Source organism: Bos mutus, chromosome 4 (genome assembly GCF_027580195.1).
Source record: "Bos mutus isolate GX-2022 chromosome 4, NWIPB_WYAK_1.1, whole genome shotgun sequence".
NCBI lineage: Eukaryota > Metazoa > Chordata > Mammalia > Artiodactyla > Bovidae > Bos > Bos mutus.
In genome coordinates, this window is record NC_091620.1 from 108,809,397 (window position 1) to 108,827,913 (window position 18,517).

At 40.3% G+C, this 18,517-nt stretch overlaps 1 protein-coding gene across 4 annotated transcripts in view; it reads right to left on the bottom strand.

Moving 5' to 3' along the window:
- Positions 1-8,045: 8,045 nt before the first annotated feature.
- ANKIB1 (ankyrin repeat and IBR domain containing 1) overlaps positions 8,046-18,517 on the bottom strand; it is a 157,127-nt gene continuing 146,655 nt past the window's right edge. For 3 of the 4 annotated variants that reach the window (XM_070369865.1, XM_070369866.1, XM_070369868.1), the window contains exons 17-20: positions 18,178-18,229; positions 12,643-12,757; positions 11,575-11,708; positions 8,046-11,217 (exon numbers count right to left, since the gene is read on the bottom strand). In XM_070369865.1, coding sequence (XP_070225966.1) covers positions 10,477-11,217; positions 11,575-11,708; positions 12,643-12,757; positions 18,178-18,229 — 1,042 coding nt within the window. In that variant the 3' untranslated portion in view covers positions 8,046-10,476. The remainder of the gene's footprint in view (positions 11,218-11,574; positions 11,709-12,642; positions 12,758-18,177; positions 18,230-18,517) is intronic. The other variant, XM_070369867.1, reaches the window with a different exon arrangement.

Here is an 18,517-nt window from a genome sequence, read left to right on the forward strand (position 1 = left end):
CAGCAAAAAAAAAAAAAAAAAAAAAAAAAAAATCTAGGGCCCTGTAAAGCTCCTGGGTGGGGTTGTCTCAACAAATATCACCATGCACACATATACCTGCCAAAGTCACAGGGAACTCCTTCCACACGAGAAAGCAAATTCCCCTGGGAAGCTTGAGGTGTGCATATTCTTCTGGCATCAAAACAACCTTCCTGCACATTATAGGGACACCTGGTCAATTTATTTCTCCATTGACATTTCTGCTATCCCCACACATTAGACATTTGTTGCCTCAGCAATGCTCCCAAGAGTCCACTCTGAGTCTACTGTACGTGCCATCACATGGAAGTCTATTATTATATTGTATTTAGATTGACAGTCATTTAGTTGTGTCTGACTTGTTGTGACCTCATGGACTGTAGCCTGCCAGGCTCCTGTGTCCATGGGGATTTTCCAGGCAAGAATACTGGAGTGGGTTGCCATGCCCTCCTGCAGGGGATCTTCCCAACCCAGGGATCAAACCCAGGTCTCCTGCATTGCAGGCGGATTCTTTACCATCTGAGCCACCAGGGAAGCCCCTGGTGGTGACTCAGTGGTGACTCAATTAAAAGAGATTCTAACACTCCTATGACAAACTTTTGACTTCTGCATTTAATAAGGACTCTGAGCAAGACATACCTTTTAGGGTCAGCCTATGAAATGAGTAATTACTTTGCTCTCAATGATAGAAATTCATCTTTTGAGAAGACAGTCCATGATTTGCCCGTGATGGGTAGCACATCTGTAAATCAACCCAAGGTGTCCAGAATGTGGCAATGGAAGCTTAAAGAAGAAGAATCCATAGAAAAATTTAGGTTATACTTTCATAATGCCCACAAATGCTGGGCCTATAATTTACTTTTAACTTTTGTTCTTTGTGTTATCCCAAATGGCTATTCCCTCATTTAGCTTTAGGCATGGTTTGCTGAGCAAATCTATCACACAAATGGACCCTGGTGAAACTGCTCATGTTAAAGGCTAGTATGCTGTTAGCCATGGCATTTCTAACATTGGTATGTCACTTTAAGAATATCAATGGCCCAAATGCCATGCCATGCATTTGACACAAATGTTGGCAGTTTTGGTATCTTTTGCTTAATCAAAGTCCTTGAAACAAATCAACTGCTGAAAATGTAAAATCGTCAATGGTGTGCAAGTTGTAGGACTCTGCTAACTCATAATGCACTAAGGTAATGTTTATCTGATTGTTGCACTAAAGCAGGGGTCAGCAAATGGACAACACATGCCAAGTGTAGCCTGTCACCTTTTAGATTTTTAAAATTTTATTTTGAAATAATTATATATTTTTTTAATAATTATAGATTTACAGGAAGTTGCAAAGGTACTTCAGAGTGTACTCTTGCCCCCTAGTGGTTCTCTCTTACATAATGTACAATATCAAAACCAGTGAACTGACACTGTGTGTGAAATCTATGTATAGCTGTCACTTTATCACATGTACACTCGTGTAGCCCCTATGGTAACCAAGATGCAGATTGCACCATCACCAGAGGTCCTCTTTCTATCCCTTTAGACTCACACATGCACCTCCCTTCCCCTCCACATCCCTGACTCATGGTAACCACCTGTCATTTAAAAATGTTAAATGGATGAAGCCATACAGTGTGTGACATTTTGAGACGATTTTAACTCCCCTGAGATCCATTCCACTTGTTACAAGCTGTCACTAGTTCATCCTTTAAATATTCCATTTACTGCAGTAAAGCATGCCATTACTACAGGACATTCTGGTGGACTTCAGTCTGCTATGAACAATTGTGTACAGGTTTTGTGGACCTAAATTTTCACTTCTCTGTCATCAACATCCAACAGTTGATGCTTGGTCATATGGTTAGTGTAGTTGGTTTTTAGCAAAACTATTCAGATACTTCCCAGGGAGGCTGTACTGTCTTCCATTCCCACAGGCAGTGTATGAGTGATCCAGCTGCATCCTTGGCAGCATTTGGTGTTGATACTACTAATCATTTGAGCCATCCTGATACGTGTGTAGCGTGCCTTGTGTTAATCCCTCAGTTGTGTCTGACTCTGCGACCCCATAGACTATAGCTCGCCAGGCTCCTCTGTCCATGAAGTTCTCCAGGCAAGAATACTGGAGTGGGTTGCCATTTCCTTCTCCAGTAGCGTGTCTCACTATGGTTTAAACATGCATTTCCTACTCAGTAGCGATGTTAGTATTTTTTTCAGGTGCTTATTTGTTAGCCATACGTCTTCCTTGGTGAAATGTCTTTTTTTCATTTTATATTGGATTGTCTATCTTTTTACTGTTTAGAAAGTTCTTTATATATTCTAGATATGTGGTTTGCAAACATTTTCTCCCAGTCTATAGCTTGATTTTTTCATCTTCTTCATAAGGTCTTTTGCAGAACAAAGCTTTACATTTTGATTAGGTCCAATTTATAAATTTTTCCTTTTATGGATCATGCTTTTGGTACCAAGTGTAAGATCCTTTGCTTAACCTAGAATGTAAAGATATTCTGTTATTTTTTTCTGAAGTTTTTTTTCAGAAGTTTTATATTATCTATGATCTAGTTCAAGTTTTGTACAGTGCGCGACTCAGGGGCTCACATTTTTGCCTGCCTTATTTACCAGCACTGTCCCTCCTCTGTTGTAGCATTGTTGTAACATTTGTCAAAATCAGTTGATGATATGGGAAGGAGGCTATTTTTGATTCTCCATTCTATCAATGTGTGTGTCTATCCCTCCATCAGTATCAGTTTTGATTACCGTAGTTTTGCAAATGGGTAGAATGACTTTTCCCACTTTTTCCTTTTCAAAATAGTTTTAGCTGTTTCAGTTCTTTTGCCTTGCCATATTTTTAGAATACTTCACAATTTCAGAATTATTTACAGCTATAGGAAAATATTGCTGGGCTTTCCTAAAGTTGCTAATAATCAACTGAACCAAACCCAGGCATTTTGTGGACTGAGACCCCTGAGGAAGCCAGTGGTTTTTCTTTAGGAAATGAAGATATACACAAAATATCCCCCCAAAGATAGCTACTGATTTTTCACGTAGTCAAAAATACTTGTTGCAGCAGTCAGGCTGGCTATGCTCTCTAACTTACCATTTGTTTGACTTGCAAGGCCTGTTGGGTCCATGTTGGTTGCCAGGCAACCCACCCCAAAGTGGACATGTCACATCAGTGACATCAGTGACTCCCAAGGCCTGCAGGGGTCAGGCATTCAGTTTCAAGAAGAGCCTAGGAGCCAACTGGAGTACTGGGCGGCTGTGTCAGGCAGGCTGCAATGTTATGCTGGGAAATGGCTTGAGTACTTGGGCTGCTACCAAGTCTTTAACAAAAGGAGTGATTTCACTTTCTCTTGTTGGACTTCTTTATTGTTTCATCTGGACCACAGGAGAGGGGACAAAGAAGCAGAATCGGAAGGGACTCAGGCCCCATTCTCACCTTGATGCATGTTCAGTTCAGTCGCTCAGTTGTGTCTGACTCTGTGACCCAAACCCATGTCCATCAAGTCGGTGATGCCATCCAGCTATCTCATCCCCTGTCGCCCCCTTCTCCTCCTGCTCCCAATCCCTCCCAGCATCAGGGTCTTTTCAAATGAGTCAACTCTTCACATGAGGTGGCCAGAATATTGGAGTTTCAGCTTCAACATCAGTCCTTCCAATGAACACCCAGGACTGATCTCCTTTAGGATAGACTGGTTGGATCTCCTTGCAGTCCATGGGCTCTCAAGAGTCTTCTCCAACACCATAGTTCAAAACCACCAACTCTTTGGTGCTCAGCTTTCTTCACAGTCCAACTCTCACATCCATACATGACCACTGGAAAAACCATAGCCTTGACTAGACAGGCTTGAATGAGCTTTAAGCCAACTTTTTCACTCTCCTCTTTCACTTTCAACAAGAGACTTTTTAGTTCTTCTTCACTTTCTGCCATTAAGGGTGGTGTCATCTGCATATCTGAGGCTATTGATATTTCTCCCGGCAATCTTGATTCCAGCTTGTGTTTCTTCCAGCCCAGCGTTTCTCATTATGTACTGTGCATATAAGTTAAATAAGCGGGGTGATAATATACAGCCTTGATGTATTCCTTTTCCTATTTGGAACCAGCCTGTTGTTCCATGTCCAGTTCTAACTGTTGCTTCCTGACCTGCATACAGATTTCTCAAGAGGCAGGTCAGGTGGTCTGGTATTCCCATCTCTTTCAGAATTTTCCACAGTTTATTGTGATCCACACAGGCAAAGGCTTTGGCATAGTCAATAAAGCAGAAATACATGTTTTTCTGGAACTCTCTTGCTTTTTCGATAATCCAGCAGATGTTGGCAATTTGATCTCTGGTTCCTCTGCCTTTTCTAAAACCAGCTTGAACATCAGGAAGTTCACAGTTCATGTATTGCTGAAGCCTGGCTTGAAAAATTTTGAGCATTACTTTACTAGTGTGTGAGATGAGTGCAATTGTGCGGTAGTTTGAGCATTCTTTGGCATTGACTTTGTTTAGGATTGGAATGAAAACTGACCTTTTCCAGTCCTGTGGCCACTGCTGCGTTTTCCAAATTTGCTGGCATATTGAGTGCAGCACTTTCATAGCATCATCTTTTAGGATTTGAAATAGCTCAACTGGAATTCCATCACCTCCCCTAGCTTTGTTCATAGTGATGCCTTCTAAGGCCCACTTGACTTCGCATTCCAGGATGTCTGGCTGTAGGTGAGTGATCACACCATCATGATTATCTGGGTCGTGAAGATCTTTTTTCCACAGTTCTTCTGTGAACTGAAGCAGGGCAAAGGCTAGTAGAGTTTTGCCAAGAGAATGTGCTGGTCACAGCAAACACCCTCTTCCAACAATACAAGAGAAGACTCTACACATGGACAGCACCAGATGGTCAACACCGAAATCAGACTGACGCATGTAGCAGTTCCTAGGTAAGAACAGCCCCACTGACACTTATGAGACAGGGACCTGTGGGCACATAACATGTCAATTCCATTAGACCTTCAGAGCTGGGAGCAGCGTGACTTTCAATCAGCCAAAGAGCTCCACTACAAGGGAAGCCTCCCTTCTCCACTAAGGAGAAATTCCCTTTTCCGAGCTGAAGAGTCTAAACTGCGTGAGTCAGGAGCTATAAACAAAAGGTGGTAAATGGATGCCACATCACCTTGTCCCTTAGCTGAGAGGGTAAGGAAGCCAGGGGTGGGGGAGGTAGGCTGCTGGGTGGGAAACTTAATTGTTTTGGTCTTTTCCCCCTACCCCCACCCCTTGCTCCCTGCCAGTGCCTGAAGACCAGCAAAACTCTCTCCTATGGCAGTGGTGATGCCTGCCCGTATCAGAGGAAACTACAGTCCAGGGGCTTCTTTCTTCTTCACGTGCGCCTCTGTGCTCAGCCTGTAGTCCTTGGCACCTTCTGTCCCTCACAGGCACTGCTGGCCCTTTGTCATGAAAGCATTCCTTCTTGTCTGCATGCCAGAGTTGGCAACAATCAAGGCATATTCGGACAGTTTGTTTCAACCCTATTTTCACCATTCAGCCTGTAAACATTAACTCAACTCCTGTTCAGTAAAAGCTAGGCCAGTGGGGACACTTGTCCTCCCCCCATCTTTAATCCATCTTGATTGACAGCACTGACTACCAGACTGATTCCAGGGAATCTAATATTCCCAAACCTGGCCCAATGGTTCACCTTCCAGAAAAGTGTCTGTCAGCATTCCAAACCTTGCTGCCGAAACCATCTGAGGTTTGACTTTATCCAGTAAGTTAGCCTGTCAGTTTTGTGGATGCTGACGGAAGACACAGGATCCTTGATCAGAGGCGTGTGCAGCATGCAGAGTGAGTGTCTGCATATTTATGTCAGTTTTCCAGGTCCCCAGTTCCCACAGGCAACACCGCAGGCCTGGATGAACGCCAAGCACGCAGCGGTCTGTGTCACAGCTGAGGAAGAGAGAGCAAGGAATCCAACACTTTTACAGCAAACCTGCTTCTTGTCCCCAGGCTTACGAGAGATATAAGTGCTGAGAAGTGGCTCAGGCAAACCCCTCATCAGTTCTCGTAGTCTTGGCACACTCAGCAAGATGTGTAGGCACTTCAGAGGCCCAGGAGAACTGGACTGTCTCATCCCATAACTACCATTTTCTGTATTGTTTACTCCTCATGAATCTTTCTCCCAGCTTGTCTGTAAACTGATGCCTTGTGAAGGCTAGGCTGGCTCAGAGATGATATCTATATCCTGATTAGGAATATTTTCAAGTTACAGTTTTAAAGACTGAATAAGAGCAATTTCTTCTTAAGTTTGGCCACCACTCAGTTGGTTTAGAGAAGGAAATGGCAACCAACTCCAGTATTCTTGCCTGGAGAATCCCAGGGACAGGGGAGCCTGGTGGGCTGCCACCTATGGGGTTGCACAGAGTCGGACATGACTGAATCGACTTAGCAGCAGCAGCAGTGTGTCAGCCACTTGTCATTCCTAAGTACAACAGAGAGCTAAATTTAGGAAACTCTTCTGGTCCATCTTTCTTTAAGCATGACTAGACCCAGTTCTTAGAAGAATGATCACATAATAATCTAGAAAGACCTGCTTCTGCTAAGTCGCTTCAGTTGTGTCTGACTCTGTGCGACCCCATAGACAGCAGCCCACCAGGCTCCCCAGTCCCTGGGATTCTCCAGGCAAGAACACTGGAGCGGGCAGCCATTTCCTTCTCTGATGCACGAAAGTGAAAAGTCAAAGTGAAGTCGCTGGGTCGTGTCCGACTCTTAGCGACTCCATGGGCTGCAGCCCACCAGGCTCCTCCTTCCGTGGGATTTTCCAGGCAAGAGTACTGGAGTGGGATGCCATTGCCTACTCACATCTTTCCAGAAAGAAATCTACTGGAGAGAAGGGGATAATGACTGACAAGGCAGTAACATACTGTTGCTAGGTGATGACCTTGTAATTACAACCACAACCCAGGGCTGAGATACAACTACTACTCAGCCCCAGAGCCAAGCACATGAATACTTTTCTCCTATGGAGTTTAATTTCAGCCTGAAAAAGGAAAAAACCCAAATTGGTATTATCATGTGATATTTAGATTCTAAAATTTTACTCTTTAGTAATTTACTAACTGTAACTTTTAAAATTATGACCAAATTTCAGTAAGTCTGAGACTGCAATTTCATAACAGGTAAGCCACAGTACGTGCTATGTCACTTCAGTTGAGTGAGTCCGACTCTTTGTGACTCTATGGGTTGATTGTAGCCCACGAGGCTCCTCTGTCCATAAGATTCTCCAGGCAAGAATACTGGAGTGGGTTGCCATTTCCTCCTCCAGGGCATCTTCCCGACCCAGGGATCTAATCCGAGTCTCATGCACTGGCGTGGGGCTTCTTTACCACTGAGCCACCAGATTTTAATTTCATTAAGGTCAGCAACATGATTCAAGGACTAAAAAGGGAACAGAAATGAGATCAGTGGCTGTAATAAACAACATTTAAAGAGTAATTCTGCATACTGACACTGGAGTTAAGCTTGGGATCCACAAACTGACAGGCGCAAACAAAACGACGACTCTCAGAGGTTACCATGGGCACATGTTGTGAAGCGTCAGCTGGGGGTCTGGGACTTGTGCCTGAGCACTGAAGTTCAGATGCTGGGGGCTGCTGCAATTACTTAAACGGGAAAGAACAATTAAATGATTGAGAAGCAGGCATTTCTATTCATATGGCATAAAAAAATTTTCCTATCCTAAGCAATTTCACAAACTATCTTAAAATTCTTTTTCTATGTTTCTATTAGAGACTTCAAGGAAAAACCGTAAGTTTTCTTCTGAAAGTTACAGTGATTAAAAATAATGAGTGCTGAAGTCACAACGTTTTAACACATTATCATGCAACGTTTTAGGCTTATCTCTGGGGTATAACATGCTCAGTAAGCAGGCTAGTATAGAAAATATTAGGAACTAATCTATTACATGTAAGAACCAAATTAACCCCATCGTATTAGAGGGAATTTAATGTGAAGAAGATTAGCTTCCTGACTTGGTTAAACAAAGTCTATAATGAGACAAAAGTGAAGTAGTTTAAGTAATAAATGTTTAATCAAAGAATTTTACATATTATTAACAGCATTCATTTGGCCAAACATCTACACGTTTGTAGAATCCTATTGTATATAAAGTGGGAATGTATCAAGTATAGACTATGAAAGTGCAAATAACAAGTCAAGGTTAGAGTAATTTTTTCTTACATTATAAAATTAACTTGTTTACAAAATAGGCTTTGCCAAACTTTATTTCTGAATCGTAAAGTCAGTGACTGTGTTTTTAAAATATGTACCAAGGAAATACAAATTGGATACTGATCCTTTTCATGCTCAGGAGAGACCACAGAAACACAGGGAGCTGCACAAGAGTGTGAAACCAGAAGCCTCGACGACACTGCCAGCACGGCGCTCCTTCTCCCGGCACCGCGGCTCTGCAGCCGCCTCAGTGTGACACAGACTCCTCCTACTGAAAAATTACAACTTGATCTAAAAACTGATTGGTGTTGATATTTTCAATCTAAATTAAATTTGTAAAAAAATCCTTTAATGGACTATTTCAGTTTCATATACAGTAATACACTGTAGATAAAGGTAATATTTTCCCCAACTAATTTTAATAGGGATTGATATCAATCAATGTTTCTGATAGCTGGGGAAATAAAAACCAATGTGGACTTCCGATATCCATGGCACAGGAGCAATTCCCACACAGTTTATCCTAAGGGAAGAGGGGAATATTAAATACTCTAATATAATGTCTGAGCCATACGATTCGAAGTACAAGGAAATTTCAACAGCAGGGTTTGGGACAAAAAGTAATCAAAAATTGTTAATTTCAGCTCATGTGGATATTAATACTAACATAACCTTTCACCCATCCCAGGACTTGCCTGTACAAACTTGGTACTGGAATTTTGGTATCTGTAGATTTCTGATAAGAATCTGGCAAAACATTAAATAGAGTGTTGCATATCTATTTTGCTTATGTTATGCTAGTTTTCGTAATATGTAAGTAAAACAGCGATTCCAACAGTTTATTCTAGTTTTAATTACACACTGTACCACTGTATCTTAATTACAACTAAGACCAGCATTTTCTTCACAGTAAGACACTGGTAACTAGGAAGTTGATTTTTTCCAACACTAAACAGTAATCACACAGCAAATGAGTATTGTGCAATAGAACAAACACGTCAGCATTTGCGATTTAGTCAAACAAACCGATTGAACATTTAGTTGTTATATTTACTGTAAAGGCAAGGCCATGGGTGGTTTTATGGAGGTCTTTGCAATTCATACAGCATAGTTACTTCAGAAGAGACATTGAAGTTGGAATTACTTACTTGACTGGCAACTACCCATTGAGGTGAGGCAAAGGCACGGTAACATGTTGCGCAGGATGCTTTACTGAGTTTTTTTTTTTTTTTAAATAATTGTGGGATTTACTATAACTCATGAAAACTCCACTTTTTTTTTTCTATTTTATAAAACACTTACCATTAAAAGTAATTGCACCCATTAGTAATTAGAATGCACTGTAAAATTGTGAAAACAAAGAACTATGATTGCACTTCCAATAAAGTGTCTCTTAAAATACAGCACCGCTGTTGCTAATCAACTGTATTTTAATATTAAAATAAACTGTTTTGAACAGCAGCATTAGATTTAGTTAACTTAAGCTACAGGCTACATTTATTTAAATGCAGTCTCCATGGCAACAAAAGCCCACTAAATTCTGCAACATCACTGCTACCAAGTGGCACCTGTTACTTCCAGGAAGGCTGAGACTGCTTGGAAGCCCTCCGGGACACGGCACACCTGCACGCCTTGTCAGCGCACGAGTCAGAGTTTGGCACGAGTGGACTGTAAATAGACATGAAAAGAGATCTCCGATTCATGTGAAATTAAAATCAATTACACTGTGGTAGACGCAGCGCTAAAGAGAAGCCTTGGCTACCTCAATTCACACCGCTCAGACAAAAAGGAAGAAGGAAAGTTACAGAAGAGCACAGAGAGATGGAGGAATGAAATATTAGGTCTGTCCAAAATAACTACTGAAATGAAGAAAACTTTCAGTTTTTTTTTTTTTTAAAGGAAAAACCACCCAAGGATTAGAAAGTAAGCCTTTCATTTAATGTTCAATTTAAGTGCTGCTGATCTAAACAGAGGACTGCATTTTCTTCGAATGTGGAATCTAAGCTATTTATTCCATTTGTGTTAATCTCTCCAGCTCTTCTGTTTGTCAGCATAAAGGGGAAAAGCTATCCAATTAAATATAGAAGAAATTCCCTGTCAGGTTAAAATCAGAAATGAAGCTATACCATTCAAGGGAACTCCTTCACATTTAATCCTAATGTCAGTGGTTTATAATTAGTTGGAATTAAGTGGATCAAGTCTCTGCAAAGCATACTCCACTAGCATACCATCTGTACCTGCAAGTCACTAGAGCCCCGAGATGTGCAGTTCATACTAAGTGTACTTGTTCAGGCCAGTCACTTGAGGTCTGAGGTGTCTGACTTGAAACATCGGAACCATCCCCCTTGCTGGCGGCCTCATTACCACTGTCGCCAGCTTGAGATGCTGCTTCCCCAGCCAGAATATTTCCCTCCAAAGCATTTTCTTCTCCTCTTTGGGTTCCTCTACCTTCACTGATCGCAGCATCTCCAAACACTGAATCTTCTGGAGGCATCAGTTCCACATCCCTCACACCTTCTGACTCGTCTTTGACACAGGGGAGCTGAGAATCTGCACTGATTTCTGTAGCTGCTGGAGGAATCAGAGCAATACTTTGAGGGTTCATGTCATGAAACCAAGCCATGATATTGCCAAGAAGATTGTCATTGATGTTGGCGTCCTGGCTGGCTGAGTCAGGGTCACTGGATGAGGGGAAGAATTCACTTCTCGCCTCACTGGGAGGGTGGGAACTCAGGGTGTCAGTTGAAAATGGGTCTCTTTCTGCTCCTAGTCTCATGAGGCTGTCACCAAGTTCCAATAGCTCAGAGCTGCTCAATGCAGCTCGAGGGCTATCTGTGTTCCTGGGGACGGAGTCCAGTCTGGAAGGTAAAGAGGTGCCTATTGCCCCTAAGGATGCTTCATTACTGAGAAAGTCTGTACTTTCTTCATCGATGGCCAGCCCAGATTCTTGCAGAGATAATTGTATTGCAAGAAGTATATTGGGATCGTCTTCATCCAAGGAACTCAGAGCCTGAGGCAAAAGAAAGTAAAATTACTTCAAAATTTAAAAGGAAAAATGATTGAACCCAGTGAGGTCTGCCACTGTTCTTTTACCAAACAGATGATTAACAGTACCTCTATTTATACAGAAGAACTTTTTGACCTACTAGAATCTTATTTTAATTTTCTCCTTGCCCATGCTAAAGAGAAAATAAATTACTTAAGTGTAAATCTGAAATAGAAAAATCTTTCCCTGTAGTATAGCTCTGAAGCAAAGATTGTAGAAGGGAAGGGAGAAAAAGGAGAGCAACAGAAGTAAAAATAGGAAGCCAGGCTCAAGGGAGAAAGAGCAAAAGGCAGGGGCAACGAAGTTGCCCAGAAAGGCTACCTGAAGAGAGTCCTGGTTCTCGGAGCGACTGGCGGGTGTGTAGTCACGCAGGGAGGAAGTGTGCAGCGCACTCATAGATGCAGAACTTACCACGGAGGTGCCTGGCCTGCGGCCACCGCCACCTTCTGGGAGATCTGTGTCAAAGCAAGCAGTGCCAGAGAGTTTAGTCACATCAGGCCTCGTACATCTTTTTAACTAAATCAATGACTTCTCTTTGAGCGCTGGTGAAAACCCGGGGCCACAAGTTCACTTCATCTTTCAGAGATTTTTCATCCATAATGTCTCACCACAAGCAACAATATATATCTAACACAATTATTTCAAATCCATGATCAGGCTTTACAACTTTATTTAGATTATACATCGTTCTATTCATAAAGGCAAGTGCTACCAAGTGTTTGTTTTTTTCCCCTTAGGCAACAAGAAAGGTGTTTTAGTTTTCAGAGTTCTTAAAACTAAAGAATTTGCAAGTTACAATAGCCCCCAAAGCTAATCTTTAACCCTGTCGATCCTGATATATTAAAGATGAGCTGCTGACACTGCTGTAGTTGGAAGATTTTCAATTAAAAATTTAATATTTAAAGGATGATAAATTATCTTCACTACTAGGAATTTTAAAAATGTTGATAGGAAAACTGAGGTTAGGAGAAAAATATTTCAGGAACACACTAAGAGTAACCAACAGCTACAATCTATCAAGTGCTCGCTGGGTGCTATTCGTATTTAAGGGTTTTACAGACACTGCCTCATTTAACACTCACAACAAGCCCACAAAGCGACACTACTGCTGTTGCTTCTTTAGAAGGAGGAGACCAAAGCTTGGAGAGGTTGGGGGACTAAAGCTTCACAGTGACATGCAGCAGAGCTGGAGGCATGAGCTCAGGTCTGTCTGACTCCCCAGTCCATGTTTTTAATCGCCCTGGTTTTCTGCATCCTGTGACATTAGAAGCACCTGCATGCTGACTGTATACCTAAATTACAAACTCTTTCACAACATTTAGATTCGCCACTTTTCGAAGACATGCAAGAGAACTAAGAGATTACAACAAACCCAATGCAAGGACTCACCTAAAGTGCTTTCACTTGGCTCGTCGGGGTCTGGAGGGTTACTCAGCAGACTGTGCACGTCTCCTCGCCGGCGCTGTTGTCTGTGCCTCCTCCGATACTGAAATTCAGCATATTCCTGCATAAACCACAGGTTATAAAACACGGGAGAGCATGCACATTTTAAAATGCAAATAAAAACAACCATACACTTTTTTTCCAGGAAAAAAATGTGTGATTTTATACACAGATTATAAAATCACTTGGCTTTAGAAAAAGAAACTTCAGGTTTTGCCATGCCAAGGAAAACAGAAAAGGTAAAATGGAAAAGAAAAATTTTACATAGCCACTGTAACTGTCTGAATAAATTCGGAATACTTGCAAGCTCTAATGCTAGATCATAACTGAGCCTCATTTCATATGCCTGGATCTTGTTATCTAAAGTTATAACTAATATCAGAAAGATTTTACTGATATGAGTTAGGCCCTCTCTGGAGGTCTGGTTTTTAAAAAAGGACTGTGATATATGCAACAGGAAAACAAAAAAAAAAAGGAAAAACAAAAGCACACACAGTTAAGTACTTGTTAAGATTGATGGATCTGGTATTCTTTGGGACTACTACAAACCATATTCACTGCAAAAAAGAATATGAGGTTACCTTTAAAATAAGGTACTACTTGGCTTCCTTCCTGTGTTAGTTCATATGTAGGGTGATGCCTGGGCTGTAGCCCAGGCAAGGCAAAGTGTTTTCAATTTAGCCTATGGGAAGACACAGAAGTGGGCAAATGTCCCCGAGCCTATTTCACATTTGTGATAACAGTTTTAAGTGGGTTTGCTATCACTGGAGGCAGAACCTGGGACTATCTGCTATCATCTGGGTACACATGTCGTTTTCCAGATTTTAGTGACAGACAGACCAGTGTACATGATACCAGCATGTGTGTGTTAGTCGCTCAGTCGTGCCCAACTCTGTGTATTCTCATGGACGGCAGTCCACCAGGCTCCTCTATCCATGGGATTTTCTAGGCAAGGACACTGGAGTGGTTTGCCATTTTCTTCTCCAGGGGATCTTCCTGACCCAGGGATTGAACCCGGGTCTCTTGCACTGCAAGCAGACTCTTTACTGACTGAGCTACCAGAGAAGCCCTGATACCAGCACAAAAAGGCTAATTTTGAGAATCACTGTAGAACCTTTGAGTGATACACACTAAAATATGATTTTAGTTTATGATTTGTGATTATCTAGTTACTATGATTATCTAGTTACTCTAGAATATTCAATATGATTATATTGTGAAAGTAACAGAAATAGATGAGAATAAGTTTTACAATCCCAGTAAAACTTTCACATTGTATGACTCAGGTGAAATTCTCCTTTATCTATGTAAGTAGCTGGACTCTAATTAAAGAATGGAAGGCAACCTATCAGGTTGGAAATAAATGAACATAAGATACTACAAGTGTCCAGAGAGATTAACCAGGTTCTTTAAAATTTACTGCTGAGCTGAGGCACTGTTTCCTTTTTTCCTGGAGGCTGGTGATCTAAAACTGGATGACTGTGTCGTCATGGTTCACAGGACCACCAAGTACTACCACGTTTCTCAGACAAAGATGGCAACAAAATATTATGCCAGTTTGAGACTTATCTTTGTGATCCACACAGTTAAAGGCTTTGGCATAGTCAATAAAGCAGAAATAGATGTTTTTCTGGAACTCTCTTGTTTTTTTTTCGATGATCCAGCAGATGTTGGCAATTTGATCCCTGGTTCCTCTTCCTTTGATGCCAAAGCCTTTGACTGTGTGGATCACAATAAACTGTGTAAAATTCTTCAAGAGATGGGAATACCAGACCACCTGACCTGCCTTCTTGAGAAACCTGTACGCAGGTCAGGAAGCAACAGTTAGAACTGGACATGGAACAACAGACTGGTTCCAAATAGGAAAAGGAGTATGTCAAGGCTGCATATTGTCACCCCGCTTATTTAACTTATATGCAGAGTACATCATGAGAAACGCTGGGCTGGAAGAAGCACAGGTGGAATCAAGATTGCCTGGAGAAATATCAATAACCTCAGATATGCAGATGACACCACCTTTATGGCAGAAAGTGAAGAAGAACTAAAGAGCCTGTTGATGAAAGTGAAAGAGGAAAGCAAAAAAGTTAGCTTAAAGCTCAACATTCAGAAAACTAAGATCATGGCATCCGGTTCCATCACTTCATGGCAAATAGATAGGGAAACAGTAGCTGACTTTATTTTTTGGGGCTCCAAAATCACTGCAGATGGTGACTGCAGCCATGAAATTAAAAGATGCTTACTCCTTGGAAGGAAAGTTATGACCAACCTAGACAGCATATTAAGAAGCAGACATTACTTTGCCAACAAAGGTCTATCTAGTCAAGGCTATGGTTTTTCCAGTGGTCATGTATGGATGTGAGAGATGGACTATAAAGAAAGCTGAGCGCCAAAGAATTGATGCTTTAGAACTGTGGTGTTGGAGAAGACTCTTGAAGAGTCCCTTGGACTGCAAGGAGATCCAACCAGTCCATCCTAAAGGAGATCAGTCCTGGGTGTTCTCTGGAAGGACTGATGTTGAAGCTGAAACTCTAGTACTTTGGTCACCTGATGTGAAGAGCTGACTCGTTTGAAAAGACCCTGATGTTGGGAAAGACTGAGGGCAGGAGGAGAAGGGGATGACAGAGGATGAGATGGTTGGATGGCATCACCGACTCAACGGACATGAATTTGGGTAAACTCCGGGAGTTGGTGATGGACAGGGAGGCCTGGCGTGCTGCGGTTCATGGGGTCACAAAGAGTCGGACATGACTGAGCGACTGAACGGAACTTGAGATTTATCTTTAGGAAGAATCTGTTTACTTTGTACACTTGGTGATGGTACAAAGTTACTCAGAATTAAATAAACTATTTCATAGAATATATGTATTTCCATTGAAGAAAACTAAATAGTTGAAAAACAAGGGTAAAAGAAACTTGTTATAATTATTCTGATAAAAAAAAATCAAATGGCATTCTCTCACCATGTGATAGACTTTTACAAAATTGTTTTCATAAAAGTAAACTCGTCTGAAAACTTCCATGGATTCCTAAGATCTCCAAGTAAGCATATGAAAGGCTTTAGTCAGAATACTCCAATAGGTTTGAGAGTGTTATGGCTACAGAGAAGAGTGAGAAGTTCTAGGATTTATAGGGGGAAAAGCTGCCAGGAGTTTTTTATTATTGTAAATAATAACAGCCACCGTTTAGTGAACACCAGTTCTGTCAGTGACTAAAACAGATGCTTTAATCTTTTCAGAACTTCCATGGGGGTAGATATCAGGATCCATATTTGAAAGATGAGAAATGAAGGAAGGTACAGCCTAAGCCGACCTTAAGTTATAGGGTTAGACCTTGAATTCTGGTGTCCCTGAGACATCTTGATCACACTGTCTCCCCTGGGCTCCACTGCCTTTGTTGTTGTTTTAGTTGCTCATTTGTGTCCGACTCTGTGCGATCCTATGGACTGCTGCCTGCCAGGCTCCTCTGTCCATGGAATTCTCCAGGCCAGAATACTGGAGTGAGTTGCCATTTCCTTTTCCAGGGATCGAACCCATGTCTCATGGAGCACCTCCACTGGCAGACAGATTCTTTAACACTGAGCCACCAGGGAAGTCCCACAGCCCTTAAAGTGGCACAAAACAAATACTGATGCTTGTCAATGACTCATTCAATTTAGCTTAAAAAGAATAAGATGTAATTAACCTTAACAAAAAATATAAATTCAACCTAAAAGTCTATTGAAGTTTGGTAACATTATTTTTTTCATAATCTACATAAAGGCAAAGAACTAATTTTCAAAGATATAATTTTGGTAGATACTTGATAATCACACACATGACAAATTTTAAAATTTCATGTGGCATGGTAATTCTTTGGATTTTCAATGTTTATACAAAAGCTTGGTGCTCAATGTGCCAAATACCTTAAAGAATAAAAAAGTTTAATTATTCTTAAGAATAAAATATTATTTATAATTTCACGTTTTTTCAATCCCTAGAGAACAAGAGCTCAATAATTTTATTTAGAAATATTCACACGTGAGATAAAAAGCTTCTCTATTTTTACTAAAATGAAATTGTGTCAATCATATTAGTAGGCTCTCAATATTCAAGGACAAATATTTTGAAATTCTTTAAGTTACTGCCATAGTCAGACGTCTCAAGATGATGCATACCTGATTGTGAATATATTTTTGCTCTATTGTGTTTCTACCTTGATACTGAAATCTTTGTACTCTGTTTTTGATAACTGAAGCTTATTTATTCCTCCTTTAAGGTGGAAATTTTCCAAACTATCCCCAAAGCTGAAATTATAACACAGAAATAATAAAGTATAGGTTCAAGTAAAGAAAAGGTTCATAATTTGTTCTACAATAGAAAATTCATTAATATATCAAAAATTCTTTAAAAATTTAAGTGACTTTAAAATTTTCATATCAGGGCTCTAAGCACAAATTTTTCCTCAAGTCAATGCTGTTTTGGATATATCTACCAATATCAAAAGGCCACAAGGTGATTGCAAGTATTCTCAGCAGCTGAAAAGAGAAAGTATCTGATTTAAATAAACCACAGTCATTTATGAGTAATAATCAGTTCCATTGTCTTTCAGTTGCAGATATTATATGGGCTATAAATGATAAAGGTTTCATAGTTTACAAGAATTAAGTTAAAAGGTTATATCAAAGTGTCGAATGGTGTACTGCTGTGTGAAGAACAAAGTAGAGAGAACTGCTAAAACCATTTAAAACCGACTCAACAGTGACAGTGGCAATTTAAATCTCAGAAAATAGCAATGTGTTTAAGATTTTCACTTTATCTTGTTTTTGTTGCTATTTGCAGTATTATGGACCTTCTTATTTTAAAGTGGGATGTAAACAACAATGAAAACAAGAAGATTGTGAACATCTTAAAGAGAAGCAAAGAGCAAATGATCAAAGCATTCTTTCTGCATAAAACATTAATGTTAAGCTTTCACCTAACTGACTATAAATCAATTCTAACAGGTTGTTTCAGTAACTTAAAAAAACAGATTTTGTATTTATGCTTTTTATAAATTCAGACTGAACTAATACATAAAATTCCTATTTCTGTTAAAGATATTTTCCAAAAATATACCCTAAGTTGGTCTCCCATAATTAAAATTCAGTAATTAAAAATTATAAGAGGGGGTATGCATTTAATAGTGTGATGATAATTAAATATCATAAGAAGGTAAATGTAGGCTCTGCTGAGGCACTGTTACAATAAAGGAAAGAAAAAACACTGTTTACAGCCTCAAAGGGATATTTAGAGAATAGAAAAAGTGAAAGGGAAAGTGAAGCTGCTCAGTTGTGTCTGACTCTTTGCGACCCCATGGACTTTAGCCTACCAGGTTCCTCCGTCCATGGGATTTTCCAGGCAAGAATAAACAAATGAGGGTGCAAATATTAGCAGGATTGCACTAAGGAAAATTATAACTGACCCAACCCAACCCAACCCAACCCAACCCCCACAAAACAATTACCTCAGGTGATGCAAATCCTAAATATTCCCAATCCCATGTTCCACCAGCAAAGCTACAAAGAAATCAGACACACCATTTGATTCTTATCAGTACAACAAAGTTCAAATAATCAGACCCTTGTCCTTTGAACACTACTTCTAACTCTTTTGCTTGGAACTTGCTTAACCAAAGACCAACTACTGAATATAATTAAAATAATTCTTTCAAATTCTATGTTGTTTTATGTTTATGTAAAATGGTGGAAAATTAAAAATCACCATGCTATACCAGAGTATTTTTTATGATTGCTTCTATTTTTAAGTGTTTATATAAAAATAAGGGTCCAAGGAATTTCTAATCC